The sequence below is a fragment of the Candida dubliniensis genome, chromosome 3 (assembly GCF_000026945.1).
Source record: "Candida dubliniensis CD36 chromosome 3, complete sequence".
NCBI classification, from domain to species: domain Eukaryota; kingdom Fungi; phylum Ascomycota; class Pichiomycetes; order Serinales; family Debaryomycetaceae; genus Candida; species Candida dubliniensis.
In genome coordinates, this window is record NC_012862.1 from 612,501 (window position 1) to 630,156 (window position 17,656).

The 17,656-nt window shown below is 29.2% G+C and overlaps 5 protein-coding genes across 5 annotated transcripts in view, besides 2 other annotated features; 2 read left to right on the forward strand and 3 right to left on the reverse strand. All coding sequences in view use genetic code 12, as the record gives it.

Annotated features, from left to right (window-relative positions):
• CD36_82590 (fungal zinc cluster transcription factor, putative) overlaps positions 1 to 2,639 on the reverse strand; it is a gene marked incomplete at both ends in the record, with an annotated part of 4,821 nt that extends 2,182 nt beyond the window's left edge. The window contains one exon of the mRNA XM_002419151.1: positions 1 to 2,639. This exon is cut by the window's left edge and continues 2,182 nt beyond it. Coding sequence (XP_002419196.1) covers positions 1 to 2,639 — 2,639 coding nt within the window.
• A 3,652-nt stretch (positions 2,640 to 6,291) lies between these two features.
• Positions 6,292 to 6,633: a mobile genetic element.
• A 1,480-nt stretch (positions 6,634 to 8,113) lies between these two features.
• Positions 8,114 to 10,705: a mobile genetic element (LTR, PBS + ORF fragments).
• Positions 10,706 to 11,085: 380 nt separating this feature from the next.
• On the forward strand, positions 11,086 to 11,910 carry CD36_82670 (conserved hypothetical protein; the record flags this gene model as incomplete). Its single annotated transcript, XM_002419152.1, has 1 exon — positions 11,086 to 11,910. The coding sequence occupies one exon, from the start codon at positions 11,086 to 11,088 to the stop codon at positions 11,908 to 11,910; it is 825 nt and encodes a 274-aa protein (XP_002419197.1).
• A 549-nt stretch (positions 11,911 to 12,459) lies between these two features.
• On the forward strand, positions 12,460 to 13,269 carry CD36_82680 (zinc finger-containing protein, putative; the record flags this gene model as incomplete). Its single annotated transcript, XM_002419153.1, has 1 exon — positions 12,460 to 13,269. One exon carries the CDS (start codon positions 12,460 to 12,462, stop codon positions 13,267 to 13,269), a length of 810 nt encoding a protein of 269 aa, XP_002419198.1.
• A 98-nt stretch (positions 13,270 to 13,367) lies between these two features.
• On the reverse strand, positions 13,368 to 15,155 carry CD36_82690 (fatty acid desaturase, putative; the record flags this gene model as incomplete). The annotated part of the gene is made up of 1 exon (XM_002419154.1): positions 13,368 to 15,155. One exon carries the CDS (start codon positions 15,153 to 15,155, stop codon positions 13,368 to 13,370), a length of 1,788 nt encoding a protein of 595 aa, XP_002419199.1.
• A 550-nt stretch (positions 15,156 to 15,705) lies between these two features.
• On the reverse strand, positions 15,706 to 17,493 carry CD36_82700 (dolichol kinase, putative; the record flags this gene model as incomplete). The annotated part of the gene is made up of 1 exon (XM_002419155.1): positions 15,706 to 17,493. The coding sequence occupies one exon, from the start codon at positions 17,491 to 17,493 to the stop codon at positions 15,706 to 15,708; it is 1,788 nt and encodes a 595-aa protein (XP_002419200.1).
• Between the last annotated feature and the right edge of the window lie 163 nt (positions 17,494 to 17,656).

Sequence of the window (17,656 nt, forward strand, 5' to 3'; positions counted from 1 at the left end):
TCAATAAATTTATAAAAATCTTCTAAAATTTTAATATTAATATCAAATTTTGATTTTAATAACATCATTTTTTCAATAGGAATATCAATCAGATGATTTTCAATCAACATAAGATTTGATAATCTTAACAATTCACTTGATTCTGATTTAAGTAAAATATGTAATTTCCAATCTGTTTGATCCAATAATGTACTGTTACTGTTACTGTTACTACTACTACCATTATTATTATTCATACCAACTTGGACAGAAATAGGATTTGGTCGACCAAATATAGAACAAATTATTGAAGTCAAATATTTAAGAGCATACCAAAGACGATATTGTTGAGCATTTAAATCTTCTTCATCATTCATTTCATCACCTTCTAATTTAACGGTATTTTTTTTCCCATTATTAATATTAGATTCTCCTATAGTTGTATCAACAACATTCTTAAACAGTTTATTTTGTTCATTACTACCACTACTATTGTTGGTTATTGTTGTTGTTGTTGTTGCTTGATATTGATTCATAATATGTAATCCAATTGAATAAGAAATAGAACAAGCATGAAACATCATTTTCCAACATTCTTCATAATTTTGTTGTAAAAATAACCATTCTGAACATAATATATAAGCTTGAATAGTAATCATTGATTCATCAATTAAATTAATTTTTAATTTTTCAAAATTTTTATATAAAACTTGACGAGTAAGATATTTCCGATATTTAGTACAAATATTTAATGAACCATTAGGTAATAAATTTAATTGAACATAATCTTGAGGACTTAATCTTTCAATAGATAAACATAATATCATATATATCAATAATAAATCATCATCATTTTCCCAATCATTATCATCAGTATTATTATCATTATTATATCCATTTAAAAAATTGAAAACATGATTACTTGATATAAAAGTTCGATAATATAAATTATTTTCAAAAAATTTTTTCACCAATTTAATAATCACTTCAAAATTTAATTTATTAACATCTTGATAAATAGTAGAATCAGTATTATTATTACTAATACTACTACTGCTACTACTACCAGAACTATTATTATTAATATTATTATCTAAATCATCATATTTTAATAAATAAGATGGTAATATAGGTAATGGTTTTTTTTTCAAACTTTTTTGTATTTGAATATTAAATTTCATAGTTTCTTGATCTTGATAATTATCAACATCTTGTTCCCAATTATGCTTTAATTGACGATTTGTTAAACGATATTTATTTGAAGATAATTGATTCGATGATTGATGATCCAAAACTCCTTGCCTTTGTCCTTGTCCTTGTCCTTGTCCTCTATTACGTTTGGCACGATGAATTTTCCGTCCATGAAATAATTCCCTTTGTTCTTCAGATAATGGTTGAAAACTAAATGTAGGACCAATTTCACCTCCACTACTACTACTACTACTGCTACTACTATTACTACCACTATCAATTGATGAGGATGATGTTTCTTTTTGTTGACTACTATTACTATCACTATCTTCAATGAATTGATTATTGGAATATATTCCTTGATTTTTACTAGCAGAATCTTTAGGGAAACTAGATTTAGAATGACCAAAAACTCCAATTTTTTCTTTTTTATTTGGTGGTGATTCATCAGAATATGAATCAGATGTATTACCACGTTTATCACCACATCTAGATAATGTTGGAAGAAAATTACCATTTGAATTAATACTTTCATTTCTATTTCCATTTCCAATATCACAATCTTTAGTCTTATTAATGATATTATTATAATTGTTGTTTATAGCATTAGTAATATTATTATTATTATTACTACTACTACTACTACCACCACCACCATGACCAGAAGAATTAAGGATTGATTGTTGTAATTCTTCTAATTGACGAGTTAATAATCGATTACTATTTAATAAATGAGTATTTGCTGCCTTCATCATATCATAATCATCTTTCAATAAATTATATTTGTCAGAATCAGAAATCTCCCGATTAGAAGTATTATTATTATTATTATTATTGATTATTAAACTATTACCGGTGCCAGTGCTAGTACCAGTGCCAGTGTCAGTAGGTAAACCTGTAGTGGATAAAGTTGAACTTTTTAATGAATCAATTGTTATAGGTGTTATTGATGAAGATGAACAAGATTTTCTATCAATTGAATCATTTCTCATAACTGAACATTTTTCAAGAAAATCGGAATTTGTGGCACTTTCAGCACTAGTTGGCATTGAATCAGTTGAATCGGTTGATTCTCTTGGTACTGATGACATTAATGATCCTGATCCTGATCCTGATCCCGATCCTGATCCACTTGTTGAGATACTTGAATTATCAGAAGGTTTCCTAGGATGATCATAAATCAATTTCATGGTGTTTTCAGGTTCAAATTCTGGTTCAGGTTCAGACTCCGGCTCTGGTTTAGGTTTAGGTTTAAGTTCAGGTTCAGGTTCAGGTCCAGGTCCAGGTTCAAGTTCAAGTTTAGGTTTAGATTTAAATTCATCTTCTTGAATTTTAATATTTCTAAATTTTTCTGGGAATTCACATTGAACATGTCGTTTCATACATTGATCACAAGGTTTAATTCTATTACATTTTATTTTTCTTTTCCGACAAGAAATACAAGAAATTGGAAGTAATCCAGTACTCATTATCACAATGAAACAAATAAATTTAATTAAAGTTAAAGTGAAATTGTAATTGTAATTAATTAATGAATGGGTTGGTTGGTTGGTTGGTTGGTTGGTTGGTTGGATGATGATAATAATGATTATTATTATTATTATAGTATAGTATAGTCTACATTTGATGATGGTTAGTATTCATTCCAATTTATCTATTGCAAAAATAAAACCAAAACCAAAATAAAATTCCATTTTGGAGACCTTAGCTTTTCATTGGATTTGAAAAAAAAAAAAAAACAAATGGAATGCATTTACATATGTGGGGGAAACAAGGATTGGCAACAACCTCTCATCCCTCTTTCTCTTTCTCTTTCTCTTTGTCTTTTAATCATAATAATGGGTTTCATTTAAGAAACATACCAAATCAAGGTCAATCAAGGTCAACTTTACATTAAACCAACTAAAAGTATTGGTTGTTGATCTTAGTAAGACCGTGGTTGCAAAAAAAAAAAAAAAAAAAAAAAAAAACAGACTTGAATAGGATAAAATTTTCAAACCCCTTCTTCTTCTTTCTTCTTCTCTCTCAAAAAAGTTGTCAACCACCAGAAAAAAAAAAAAAATCTTTTTGTTTGTTTGTTTGCATCCTCTTATTTCTTTCTCCCATTTGTGTGTGTATGTGTGTGTGTGTGTTATGTACGGAATTCCGTATTAATATTTAATCATTAATCATCCATTGAATTATGCACATGGAAACAAAAACAAAAACAAAATAATTAAACTCTGACGGATTTGATTCACATTATATATCCGAATATCTTTTTTTTTCTTTTTGTTTTGTTGTTAAGAGAAGTGGTGGACATTATGTCAGAATTAAATATTACAAAAAGACTGACAAACTTGTATATGGTTTGAATTGAATTGAATTGAATTGAGTCATTTGAATTGAGTCATTTGAAAACAAAAAGTAAAGTAAAGTTAAATTAAAAAGCTTTAAAGTACTCCCAAATGAAATTCATTTCTGACAATAAAAATTAATACATGCCTAAGAAAGTTTAATAAGTTTATGGATAATAGCAATTTAAAAACAAAAAAAAAGTATTACTTTTCCCCCTTTTTTTGAAAATATATCCATTAATAAAGTTAATCTGAATGGTTGTAGTTATAGTGGTGGTGAAGAATGGTGTAAAATGTTGAAAGAAAACAAAGCAAATCAAAACAAAACAAATCAAATCAAAGCAAAGTAAAATAAAAAGAAGCAAAAAAAAAAAAAAAAACTGAATTCCATTCTATCGTCAGGTTTATATATATATACGGATTCTGATTGGGAAGGGGGGGGAGGATGGAAGGTCTAATAATCTGGTTTAATGTATGTATGTATGTATGTATGTACGAATGATAATTAACTAAGTGAAAAAAAGAGCAAAAAGAACAACTAAACACGAATAAGAAGTGAAAGAGTAGAGAAAGAAGAAAGAAGAAAGAAGAATGAAGAAAGAAATTGATTGACCATCCATAATATAATTGTTTCCAAAATATTCATTATTTACAGTCACCTGCAAGAACTAAAAATAAAATAAAATAAATAATATTTTAGTCATGTTTGCTTACACAAGCAAACAATTTGTAGATTATACACTACGGAAAAGCAAAGCAAGAAATATTATGAGAATAAATAATATATACAAAGGGTTTTCTACCTCTTGTGTTTTTTTTTTTTTTTTTTTTATCACTTATACTATTCTTCTATCAGTTCCTACATTAATAATAATAATAATAATAATAATAATACTAACTATCATTCTAGAATATATCTCTATTGTAAAATGTATGGAACTATGGGAAAAAATAAAGATTGGGTTGTCGTGCAAGTTGATAAAAAAAAAAAAAAAACAAGAAAACACATACATAGTTATATATATATATATAATCCTTATTGCAGGAATGTGAGACATTACACAAAATTAAAAACAAGTCAATCAATTCTCATTCCAAATATCTTTATCACTACTACTACTACTACTACTAGTAACAACAACAACAATAGTGACAATATCATATTGGAAAATCTTTATAATCCTACTCAATTTGTAAACAATTATTAATAATCGTTGTCTAAGTGAAAAAAAATTATATTCACGGTTATGTGCCAAGTCCTTAGTGAAACCATATGATAACTAAAAAATAATAATTTGAAATTGCTTATATACAGTATATTTGTCTAACTTTTGTCTCTAATATATGCAGGATCAGATTTATAATCAATTAAGATCCCCTCCACCACCTTCTCCACCACTACCCAATTATGAATGGTGGTGGTGGTGGCGAAGGTGGTTGAGGTAGAGATGGTGGCAAATTTAAATGATATAATTATTGTTGTTTAAATTTAGAATAGCAAAATACAAATACAAAGTAGAAAGAGTTAAACCAAAACAGAGATAAAACAACAAATTCTCCTCCTTAAAGTTGCAGAACTTTTTTTGATGATGTATATATGATTAACATGGTGCAACGGCACAAATAATCGACAATTGCCTAATATACAAAACCAAAATTAGGATGGTATAATATTACACAATAAGAAATAAAGAGTAAGATCAAAATATAACACCAATCAACAAAACAACTAAAATGGAACATTCTCCTATTATTGAATCTAGAATTCATAATCAATCATATTAAACCCCCCAAAAAAAGATAAATTAATCAACTACTACTACTACACCAGTAAACTACAAAAAGAAAAATAGAAGCGGAAGTAGAAGCGGAAAAAGATATAATATAGAAATTGAATATAGTAGTAGTAGTAGTAATAGTAGTAGTAGTGGCAAATAAACAATTTAATGCAAGGAGATTGACGTTATTATTTCTTTATTCAATTGTGCATAAAAGTGAGACATTTCAACAAACTAAATAAAATAGTAATAGTAATAGTAATAGTAATATATTATTATTTGGTTTAATCCAATCCAATTCAAGGGTAGTATAAGTAATCAATCAAATAAAATGATGATGATGATGATGAAGAAGAAAATATTTGAATATTTAAGAATGTGATTTTATTATTTTCCATATATATCAATAAATTTAACTATTTTTCCTTTGACTTAAATAATGATGATTAACTTATTTTATTGAAATTTGTTTTTGTTTGCTTTTTTTGGTTTGCTTTTTTGGTTTTTGGTTTTTGGTTTGCTTCTAAATTTCCAATTCATTATATTTACGTCATCAATCAAATAATACTAGATAGAAGTAGTAGATATAGAAGAAGAAGAAGAAGAAGAATTATGTTTCGTCTACCCAAGCCTCGTCTAACTTAAATTGTAAATTCTCTCTCTCTCTCTCTACCTTTGGTAAATCTCACTCGTTTAGAAATGATAAGTTTTAATTTATATATATATATATATATATATATATCCTTATGATGTAAATTGTTGTTGAAATTATAACAAACTAATAATAATCCATTTCACATGCTATTTCTTTAGTTCTTAATTGTGTTCTCTTTTTTTTTTATTATTATTATTATATTCTATTCTATTTTATTATATTCTATCCATAAGAGTCCCTTTGTAACATCAACGAAAGAAAGAAAGAAAGAAAGTGACAAAAAAAGTGACAAAAAGAGAATTTAAAGGGAAGTTGTTTTAAAGCTGAAGCTGTTTGATTTAACAATTATAACTGTTAGATTTAGTGCAGTGTCACAGAGTTAACTCAAGAAATCATGACATAGTTTATGTATACATACCGCACATATTATATATATATATATTCTCGTTATTCTCGTTATTCTCTATCTTATACTACTTTGCTTAAATTAGAAGGCCTTTAGTCTCCTTTTATATATATATATATATATTCAGCTTTCTCGTCTAAAGCTATCATTCGCTATCATTCTATCTATCTGTCTGTCTGTCTGTTCATATTACAATGACACAAAGTGCTTGTCTCTTCTGTTTGCTCATCGTTTTTTGTACTAAGACTTGAATTACACGATGGTGGGTTACACTTCCATATTCCAACAATTCAATGTAATGTAGATTTCTGGACTATGGACTATGCATAATTATATTTACTTCTTTAGCCATTCTTTTTTGCTTCTTCTTCTTCTTTTTGTTCTTCTTCTTGTTCTTCTTGTTCTTTGTTGATAAATAAATTTATAATAATGTATTTTGTAATCACAACTACTACCACTACTACTACTACTAGTACGTTCGGTGTCGTGGGAAATTGAGAAAAATTAATCGCCCCCTACCCAAAATCATAAATACGAAATGAAAAACTGTTCCCCTTTGCCCCCTTTTTGGGTTTAACCACTTTTTAAATGATTTATACAAATAAATCAATGTTTGGAGTATAATGGTTTTTTTTTTTTTTTCTTCAAAAATAATTAACCTGATTTGTATTGGTTGGTGGTGGTGGTGGGGGAGATGCTTATTTAAATTAACGATTTGGAAAAATTTGAATTATTATTGGGGTACTGGCGGAGAGATAGATCTCGCAATACACAAATTGGGTATGACGTTGACTATAATGAATTATACTTCTCTTCTCTTCTCTTCCATATGGATATGATATGATAAACTATTATTATTATTACTATGATAGATAGATAAAATATATTAATGGAAATGGCCACGTTTCCAAAAGAGACAAAGAGATGTAAGGACTTTTTGTTGTAGAGCCCCTAGGAAGTATATATATGTATGTATTCTTAGAAAAGTTCCTATAGATTAGAAGTCAAAAACTAGTTTTTTTTTAATTTTATTTATCTGCCATTTCAAAATCCACGATGTCTTCATCCCCTTCTGAGAACAATCCTATCACTAAAGATTTTATTCAAAAAAAATTTGACCCACTACTAATGGTTTTTCCAACATGGAAGATTATATATGGTGCATTATTTTCAACAGATGATGATCAACTCGAACAACATTACTCCTCTCGGAACTCCCATCTGGCGAGTCTACCCGTATTATTAACAGAGGTATCAGTTGTGGTGACCAGTTTGTTGCTAAGTATAAGGACATTCCCCATTTGTCACCAAACACTGGTGGTCAGTGGCAAGATATGTTTTCAGAAATTTGGAAACATTTTCCAGGTTTAAAGGATTATGTATTAACTTCAGATACTGTTCCTCCAATTTACGTTGACGAGGAGGCTTATTACTATCCCAATAACAAGTATTTTGCTAATGAAATCATTTTTAAATTAAAGTTACATTTGATGCTGAAATAATGCTCCATACTCGGTGATACTTCATCATTACGCTTAATTTATCAAGGTGTTCAAAACTTTTGTTTTAATTTATACTTGGTTTTACAACCTTCTGTCCGGAATTAACAATAATCTCACAGGTTGAACCAAGAATGAGTAAATCATCAATGTAAACGTCAATTATGAAAAACTTAAGCATTAGGTAAATGTTGATAAAAAAAAAAAATGCCGTTCCCAACTTTTAATTCGATGAGTTGAAATTCTTGAAGTGTGGTAGAAATTTCTTTGGTACCAATAATACCCCCCAGCCTGTCGCATGCCATATAATGCAGCTTTTAGACGCCAAAAAAAAAAAAACACCATTTTTTTTTTTTTTTTTTGTCATTATGGTGTCTAGGTGGTGGGTAGCAAAATATTTGTTCGCCGTGTAATCGGGCGTTTAAGTAAGCAGTTGAAAATGTCTAAATGTTCAACAAAAACAACCCAATTCTGTTGCAAGGGCAATAAGAAGACGGATGGATAAAAAATCAGCAACGGGTGAGGATGTCTTCCCCACTTCGTATGAATCGCCTGCAACTTGAAAGTTGCCCATGACCACACCAGCGACTCTTATATACTGTGTGTTTCTCGTCATTTTCTTTGAATGTATCAACCCAACAGGTACAAAGTATTTTTTTCCCGTTGCTTTGTGATCGGGTGAATTGCTTCAAATATATCTTTGTCAATGAGGAATTGAATCTCTTTTAAATCTGGCTTCTTTCCAGTGAGGGTCACGTGGAGATACTTTCTTGACAGTTTGGTATAAGTACCCGTTTTGGGGTGAGTGAATTGTGCGTCCAAATTTTGTAACAACGGGATTGGTTTCGTTGTTGTCGTGATCCACAGGACGTGGACGCTTTCTTGATTTTCGAGTGGATTTAGTTGTGGATGACTTGGAGTCATCATGGTCAGGGGTGTTGTTACTACTGAAGTCTTTTGTTGTTGTACTAGTAGTAGTAGTAGTGTCCTCCTTCTGGGAGGTGTTGTTGGTAGTATCAGGTAAAGCTTCCCGCCACCATTATATTGGTTTATACTATCCATATGATATGTTTTTGCAAAGTGGCTGGTGTAGTATTGCCTTCTATCAACTCTCCATCTGGAGGTGGTGGAGATGGAGTTGGAGGGACAACAGCACTCTCTTTGGTGCTGGCTGATGAGTTCACCAATTCTTCAGCTGAAGAGACAGGGATTGTATCACACTATTGGAAGTAGTCGGAGATTCACCTTCGGTTGTAGTAATGTGATACAAATCTTGGGAGACGGGAGATTTAGAAGCATCGGCCGTTAGCTCCAAATCAGTATATGTAATTCCCTTTGATGTCTCATCAAGACTGTCTTTCAATGTGTCTTGTGTGATAGTAGATGTATCCGTTGATGGAACATCCAAACCTGAAACTTGTTCGTGATCCTCTGAGTCTGCATTTTGGCCAGCAGGCGGTGTCTCTTCGGGATCTGAGATGGTATCCATAGAATTGTTTTGAAAAGAGCTCGTATTAGACGTCATTGAGTTATTCCTAGCAAAAACTTGGATAGGTTTCACTTCATCAGTGGTGGCAAGCCGTTCCGGGTTACAATTCGTCCCATTTGGAATATCCGTTCGTATTTGGATCTGATGAGTGAGTGTGGATATCAGTGATAGCGTCCTGTGTGTTGTGAACAATTGGAACTTCCAGAGAGGTATTCCTAACATCACTTGGTGGGTCGATAATGGTGGATTCTTGAGTCCTTGTAGCCTCGTGAAGTGATGTAGGTGGTGAATCAATTATTGGTACGTCTGGAGTTGGTGGTGGTGGATTCTGAACTATCAGTTGAGGGATCCTGGAATAAGTGAGAATCGATCTCTTTTAATTTACTCTTAATTGAGGTTGCCAATTGAGGGTATTTCTGTTGTAATTTATCCAATAAATTGTCGTCATCAGCATGGTTTTCAGAAGGAGGATTGATATTTGGGTCTGGTGACGTATTGGATTCAGTTGTGTTTGTAGTCGAAGTAGTGTCAACTAACTCGGGACTTAAAAATGTTAAAGGCGGCTTTTCGGCGTCGCTGATAGTACCATCATATACTTGTTCGAGTCGATCAAAGCTGACTTTCATGTTATTGACATCATCAATGTTCACTCGGGAAAAAAATGAGAAAATATTGTCGAAAGATGGTAAAACTGTAACATTTGTCGTAAGACGAATAGGATAGTTGAGTGTTTAAAACATGACCACGTAAGAATAGCTGTCGCTCCCGTAACCCAAAAATGTACCTTTGACGGTATCTGGAATTAGCTTGTTATGAATGGGAAATGCCGAGAGAGATTGCTTCATTTGGAGAATTGACTTTAATAAGTAAATCTTGACCAAAGTGAAATGAAAGGTAATGTGTAGTGGTTGTTATAGAATAGCTGATGTGGTGTAGTGGAAAAAATTTGTATTAGATTTTCTTGGAGAAAAAGATACGGACCAAAGGATAGTGGTATTTTTCGTATGATGGAAATCATGGTTCTATTCGCTCTTTTGATACGTCCATTGAGGACGAACGAATAACCAGGTATCTCATCTCTATCGATACCTATTGTAGCTAATAGAGCCTTACTTGGCATCTCCTTTGCGTTATCGCTCCGGAAGGAGGAGATGGGGTCTCTAAATTTGCTATTGAGTACTTGTAATAACTTCTAATCTGTAGGACTTTTTGTGGGAGAGCTCCTACTAAGTATATATATTCTTAGAAAGTTTCTCAATTCCTCTTCTGCGACTCGACGTCGAGAGGGGAAATTGTCCAGCTATATATACCTAATATAAGTCGTGTGCGCATGCCCACGCACTTATCCGAGGTTAACCCCATAACGCCAACAAGAGTGCATATGTTTGTGTGTGAGTGTGTGTGTGTGTGTGTGTGTGTGTGTGTGGTTCCAAAAAATATTGTGCTGTTGTTGTTCTTTATGCAGGTTCCAATTCCGAATCTCTTATCTCTGAATTTGCTGCTGCTACTGCTACTAAATCCATCATTCATCCCATTGCAAAAAAAAAACAAAAACTAAGCAAATCACAAGTCATAATAGATAAGAAATAAAAAAGATAACTAATTTTTATTATTATTATTATTGATTATACAGAAATATATATATATATACAATCAATTGAAAATCTTTTTTTTTTTTTAAAAAAATCATTATTTGTTGTTTTGCCCCCTCTTTTTTATTTTCTTTTTATCATCATTATCATCTTTGATTCTATGACAAAAGAACCATACTTTATTTCCAATTTAACTTCAATAAAACCTAGTAACAATAGAAATTATTCAATTGTATCACCAGATCTACCAAGTATCACTAATACTCAATTAAAATATGCTCCACCATTAAATATCACCAATGACAATGAACCTACTGATACCAATGTTGATATCAAAGCAAGAAAACGTTCAATTGAACCATATTATAATAAACCTATAAAAATTGGGGTTTTACCACCAGCCATTTTAAATCAATTTACTTATCATTTCCATGATGAATGTGCTATTATCGATGATGATGATGATGATGATTATGAGTATGAGTATTATGACGATATCGATGAAGAATTAATCAATTATTCCGGTTCAGTAATTGCACCAGGGAATATGTTAGATACTGTATCTGATAATTATGATCATAATCATAATCAAGATGATCAATGTGTATTGGAATCAACTAATGATTTTAAAAAATCAATGACAAAAATCAAAGTTCCTCCATTATCAGTCGTTAATGATGATAACTCTAATTTATCAATTCCAAATATATTAAAATTAGAACAGTATTTTAAATATAATAATGAAATTTTAAAAACAAAATTATTAATTAAAAGTAATAATCCTAATATTTTAATTAATGAAAGAAGTAGAAAATTATCTGATTCTTTATTGGCTCCAAATTTACAACAACAACAGCAGCAAGATTTATTTGTAAATGATCAATATGATTATTGTCAAGATAATTATTATTATTATAATGGTATTAAAGGTAATGTTAGGGATGACTATAGTAATAATAATGAATCATATAGTTTTTTAATTTAGTATTACTATATATAGTGTTATTTCAATTACCAATTCTAATTGTAAACATAACAGTAATATTTTTTTTCTTATATATACTGGAAGAGGATATTCTAACAAAATAATGTAACTTCTGGTGAATCTATGAGTTCATATGATCAGAATACAGAAGATAGTATTGTCCTTTAAAAAATGAATGGTTCTCTTGATGATGATGATGATGATGATTATTTAAGGAACCACTTTTTGTTGGTTTATACATTAATTTTGTGTTAACAAGGCAACGAACGACAGCGATGAATAATTGGGTTGATGGGTTATTCAGGTGAGGTTAAAGTTGAGATGCATTCAGTGGTATAAATACAACTATAATGTAGATCACATAGACGCCGAAAGCTTGAATAAGATATTTTGTGAATTTATAATGAAGTAATTGTGGCACTCAAATCAATATTTGCAACAGTAATTGGTTGTTGTTGTATAGAGCGACAAAAAAAAAAAAAAAAAAAAACCATCTGCCCCATAGATCTTTTGATCAATTCTATTACAACCAAACAGTCTTTTTTAAAAATGGATAACCTGTTTATATTTGATTTGCCTACACATTTACCCAATGAGATTCCAAAAGAACCAGAACTTACCTCTAAAATCCAAAATAATGTGTCAGTGGGTAATGAAACCAACAATCAAAATCATCTGACTCATCATAATGATGATGATGATGATGACGATGACAAAGAGGAAGAAAATGATGAACATGAGGAAAAAGCACTTCCCAAGGCATACACAAATGAAACAATATATATTCAAGGTACAAATATTAGTTTACAAACTGAAGAAGATATAGCGAAATGGATAGAAGAAAGAAAACGAAATTGGCCAACAAATAAAAATATTGAACTTAAAAGGCAACAACAACAACAACAAAAGGATAACGATAACGATAACGATATTATCAAAACTGATAACATCAATAAAAGGAAAAATGACAATGAATCATCCAATACACTCACTAAAAAGCTGAAAAGTATAAATATATGTCGATTTTATCAACTTAATAAAAAATGTAAATTTGGTAATAAATGTAAAAATTTACATGAACAACAACAACAACAACATCATCAAAAGCAATCTATAAATGAAAATCCTATAACATCAACTTATAATGAATTAACTCATTATCGGAAATTTATTAATGGAATTCCTATTTTAATACCTAAATTATATTCCAATAGAACAGAAAATACTTTGATGAATAAACTGTCATTATTTAAACATCTTGTTAGTAAAGATCATATGACTAATGAAAATGAAAAAGTAATAGAATTTATTAAATGGTTAAATGACCATGGTTTAATAAATCATGATGTTATGAAATAGACATAGACATAGACATAAAAAGAAAAAGAAAAAGCTCTTACCATAATAATCTATCTATCTATCTATATATATATATATATATATATATGTTTGTGTATCTAATATAAATCTCCTTCATAATGTCTTGTTGCATCTAAAAATATTGAACATTGTTTACCAATATCTGCTAATCTACTTATAACAATTTCATTACCTTCACCAAAACCATAAATTGAATAACTTAATCCAACTTCTTCACAAAATTTAATAACAAATGGCTGAGCTTTTCTTAAATTATGACGAGGTAATCTTGGGAATAAATGATGAATAGCTTGAAATTGTAATCCACCATGTAAAAAATCTAACCATTCTGGACAATCAACATCCATAGTAGTTCTAACTTGTCTTGAAGGGAATGATTCACTAACTCCTAAATCAGCAGTTGACATGGGGAAATGAGATAATGTGATTTGTACATGTACCAACATTGTTGTTATATGACTTATCATAATATAATTAAATTTATTCCAATTTCCTTCAATTGATTTAAATACTAATAAATAAAAAAACCAATAGAAAAAAAAGCAAAGTCCGAAAAATTCAAAATATCTAAACCAAGCAGCTTTCCCATGTCTTGGTCCTTGACCATAAATAACATGAGTCCATGATAATCTATATAAATTAAATCTTCCAAAACATAAAATAGGATAATATAAATATTTTTGTAATGGAATTAAAATTTGACTAAATTTATCAAATGGTAAAATTTTATCATAATAAGTTGAATAAATATTTTGAAATAATCTTACACTAACGGCGAAAAATGGTAAATGTTGAATATCAGGATCATGAATTGGATCATTAGTAATTAAATGATGAACATTATGATTTCTTTTCCACCAACCTAAACTTAATCCACCAAACCAATCAGCTATAATCATTCCAAATATATTATCAATTTGATAATTATGAGTGATACCAATATGACCAGCATCATGAGCAATAAAAGTACCTTGATGCCATGCCATTCCTATAAATATAGCACTTAAAATTAATTGATTTAATTTTAAAAAAATTAATGAATAAAGAAACAATGATCCAATTTTCATAATTTCTCGGAAATAATCCCAATAATTACATTTATATAATCCATAATCAATTATAGTTTGATGTAATTCATTATATTTATCACGTAAAATTCGTTGAGAATCATAATCTAATGATGGTAATGACATAACATCTTCTTGAGATAATTTATTATCATAATTGGTTAATAATATTTTAGGATTTCTAATAACTTTTTTTTTCATTTCTTCATTAATAATTGGGAAAAATTTTTCCATATTAGTTTTAGTAACTAATTGATTTTGAGGTACAACTGGTTTTACCAGAGGAATAAATCCAACCCCTTTATAATTGGCAATATCTATTTCACTAATAGAATTATTATCAATACTATCACAAGAATTAGTTGTTGTTAAACATTCCAAATCTGAAGTAGAATTTGAATTTGAATTTGAATTTGAATTATCATTATCTAATTTATTATCCAAAGTTTCCTTATTATTATTATTGTGACGATTCTCATGATGATGACCACCTTTTAAATAAATCCCACCTTGAATTGGAGGTAACAAATTCTCCCATCTTGAACCTTCTATTTCACCAATTTTAAATCGTTTAAAAGTATCAACAGTTTCATCACAATGATAAGCATGCATTTCATCAGTAGCATCTTTCCCAATCATATGATAAGCTGCTTTATCTCCTCCAGGATGTTTTTTGATCCATGATGTTAAATTTAATACATTGTTTTTATATATAACAATGACTTTCCCATCAGCTATTAAATCAATAATTTGTGATCTATTAAAGATTTTTTTAGATCTAGGTGTTTTCACATCCATGATTTATTTCAGAAAAGTTTGATGAAAAAAAAAAAAAAAAAAAAAAAAAAAAAAAACTTCTCTTTTTCTTTCTAAATATGAATATAAAATCCAAGTCAAATTTGAGGTAAATAGTAATAGTAATAGAAACAACCGGGCTAGAATTAAAAAAAAAAAAAAAATGGTTTATTAATTGTTCAATTATGATTCGATTTTCAAAACTTTTCTTGATTTCATTATTCTTTTCTATACGACGATGTTATTACTAAAAGGAAGCGAAGGGAAGGCAAAATTAACTTCCCTCTCACTCCCCCTTTAATTAATTAAGGATTGATTCACGTGTATCCATGCATTGGTACGATCTGCACGACAATAAACTCAAGGCATACACGCGCCTTAGACATAGCCATCATCGTCGTCACCAGTTGCAAAAAAAAACAGAAGAAACCATGAAAGTTGAGGATACTTAATCCAAATTGTTCATTACTTTATACAAATACAAATACACACACATATATATATATATATATTTATATTAGAATTAATCTAACTATTATAGTCTTTAACTTACTTATTTGTAGCTTTTGTTTAACAATTGATAGGAAATGGGGAAAAATATTGGAATAAGATAGTTGTCATTAATATCACATGTTCCTTCCAAGAATCCTGCTAAAAGTATAGTGACAAAAGCATTTTCCCAATTTTTAATTGGATGATAATTTGTATTATTATGGGTCAAATAATAATCAACTCCATAAATACAAAGAAATACACTTACAATAAAAGCAATTGTTCCTTGTATTGATTTATTACTTCCCTTCCATTTAAAAGTACCAAAACGTTTACCAATAACTGAAGCAAAAGTATCACCAATACCTAAAGTGATCAATCCACTGTATCGGATAATAGTGACAGTATCTTTATTGATCAAATAATCATAGACTATAGGAATAGTAACCCCAACTAATAAATAAATGTAAGACAAATTTAAAGGTCCTTGTAAATCTTTTGCATCTTGGAAAACAGTTAAAGTCTTGTGTAAGAATTCTCCAATATAAGAAATTCTATTGTATCTAACACTTTCTACCACCATGAAAACAATTAATGTTCCTAATAAACTTATTAATGTAAATTCAATTTGATCAAATAATATTTCCAGGGTGAAACATAATGCAATTACCATTAAACCATGCCAAATCTTTCTTCTAGTATTAAGTTTCAAATAATTGGCAAAATAAAATACAATTGGAATAATAGTCATGGACATGATCACCCATATTGAAAGAATGTAAATTCTTGTTTCATCTTTTATAACATAATTATATAACCAATTTAGAGCGTTATCATTCAAAATCGGGGTTAATTGAAAGATTGTAAATCCATAAAAAATCCCACCAAAAATTAAAATAATAAGAATTCCTGGAGTGAAACTAACAATTGGGAATGTGAAAAAACTTGAAATAATAAAACTAATAATAAGTTTTTGGAATATTTTCATGGGTAAAACATCTCCATTTGTAAATGCCGGATTGAACAAGATATTAATAAGTAATAATATGATCAAATGAATTTCCAGTTTTTTCAAAGTTATTCTTGATTTAATAATGTTGTTATCTTCATCATCAATTTCTTCAGTATTTATATAATTTAATATATATTGGAATACCAAAAAGATTGTTGCATATTGACCAAATTGAAATGTTGAAATCAAAGTAGTTTCTTCATCTTTATAAACTTCATAAAATCCTAAACATGAAAATAAATTGAAAATAGGATTCATTGAATCAATAATAAAATAATTTAATGAAAGATTAACTAAAAGCCAATCTTTATTAAAATGTAAAATATTTAATAATGCCGGGAGTAATAAACTATAAATATAATTGAAATCTGTAATCATTTTGTTTCCTTCATTTTTATTTTTATTCTTATTCTTAACAATCCCTAAAACAGTACAAAGAAATACTCCTACCCAATTGAAAAAAATAACAGCAATTATTTGCATAGGTAAATGTTCATCTTTAGAATAATTAATAATCTTAACTCTATCTAAATATACCATTTGAATGAAAAATAAACAAACCAAACATTGAACACCATGTACTACTGACATATTCTCATTTAAATGATCTTGTACTCGATACAAATAGTTGAATGGGAAACTAGCATTGGCAATATCATCTTCAGGATTACCTGTTGGTTCATCATTGGATTCCTGGTTAATTTCAATTTCAGTTTTTGGTTGTGGGTTTGGTTCTAATTCATCTAAATTATTTATATCTTGAAAAATTGCTGCAGTTGATCTTGCAATAGGATTTGGTTTCTTAACCTCGTTTTTCCTCTTTCTTCCTCCTGCCATTTTTTTAAAAAAAAAATAAAACGAATTGGGTTGGTCAAAAAAATTTTTAAGATTTTATATAGTGGATGTTTCGATGACGATAATAATTGATAAAAAACCGACAAAACTTTAAAATTTCTTCCAGATGGTGTTTTCGCCACACACACACCCACACACACACACA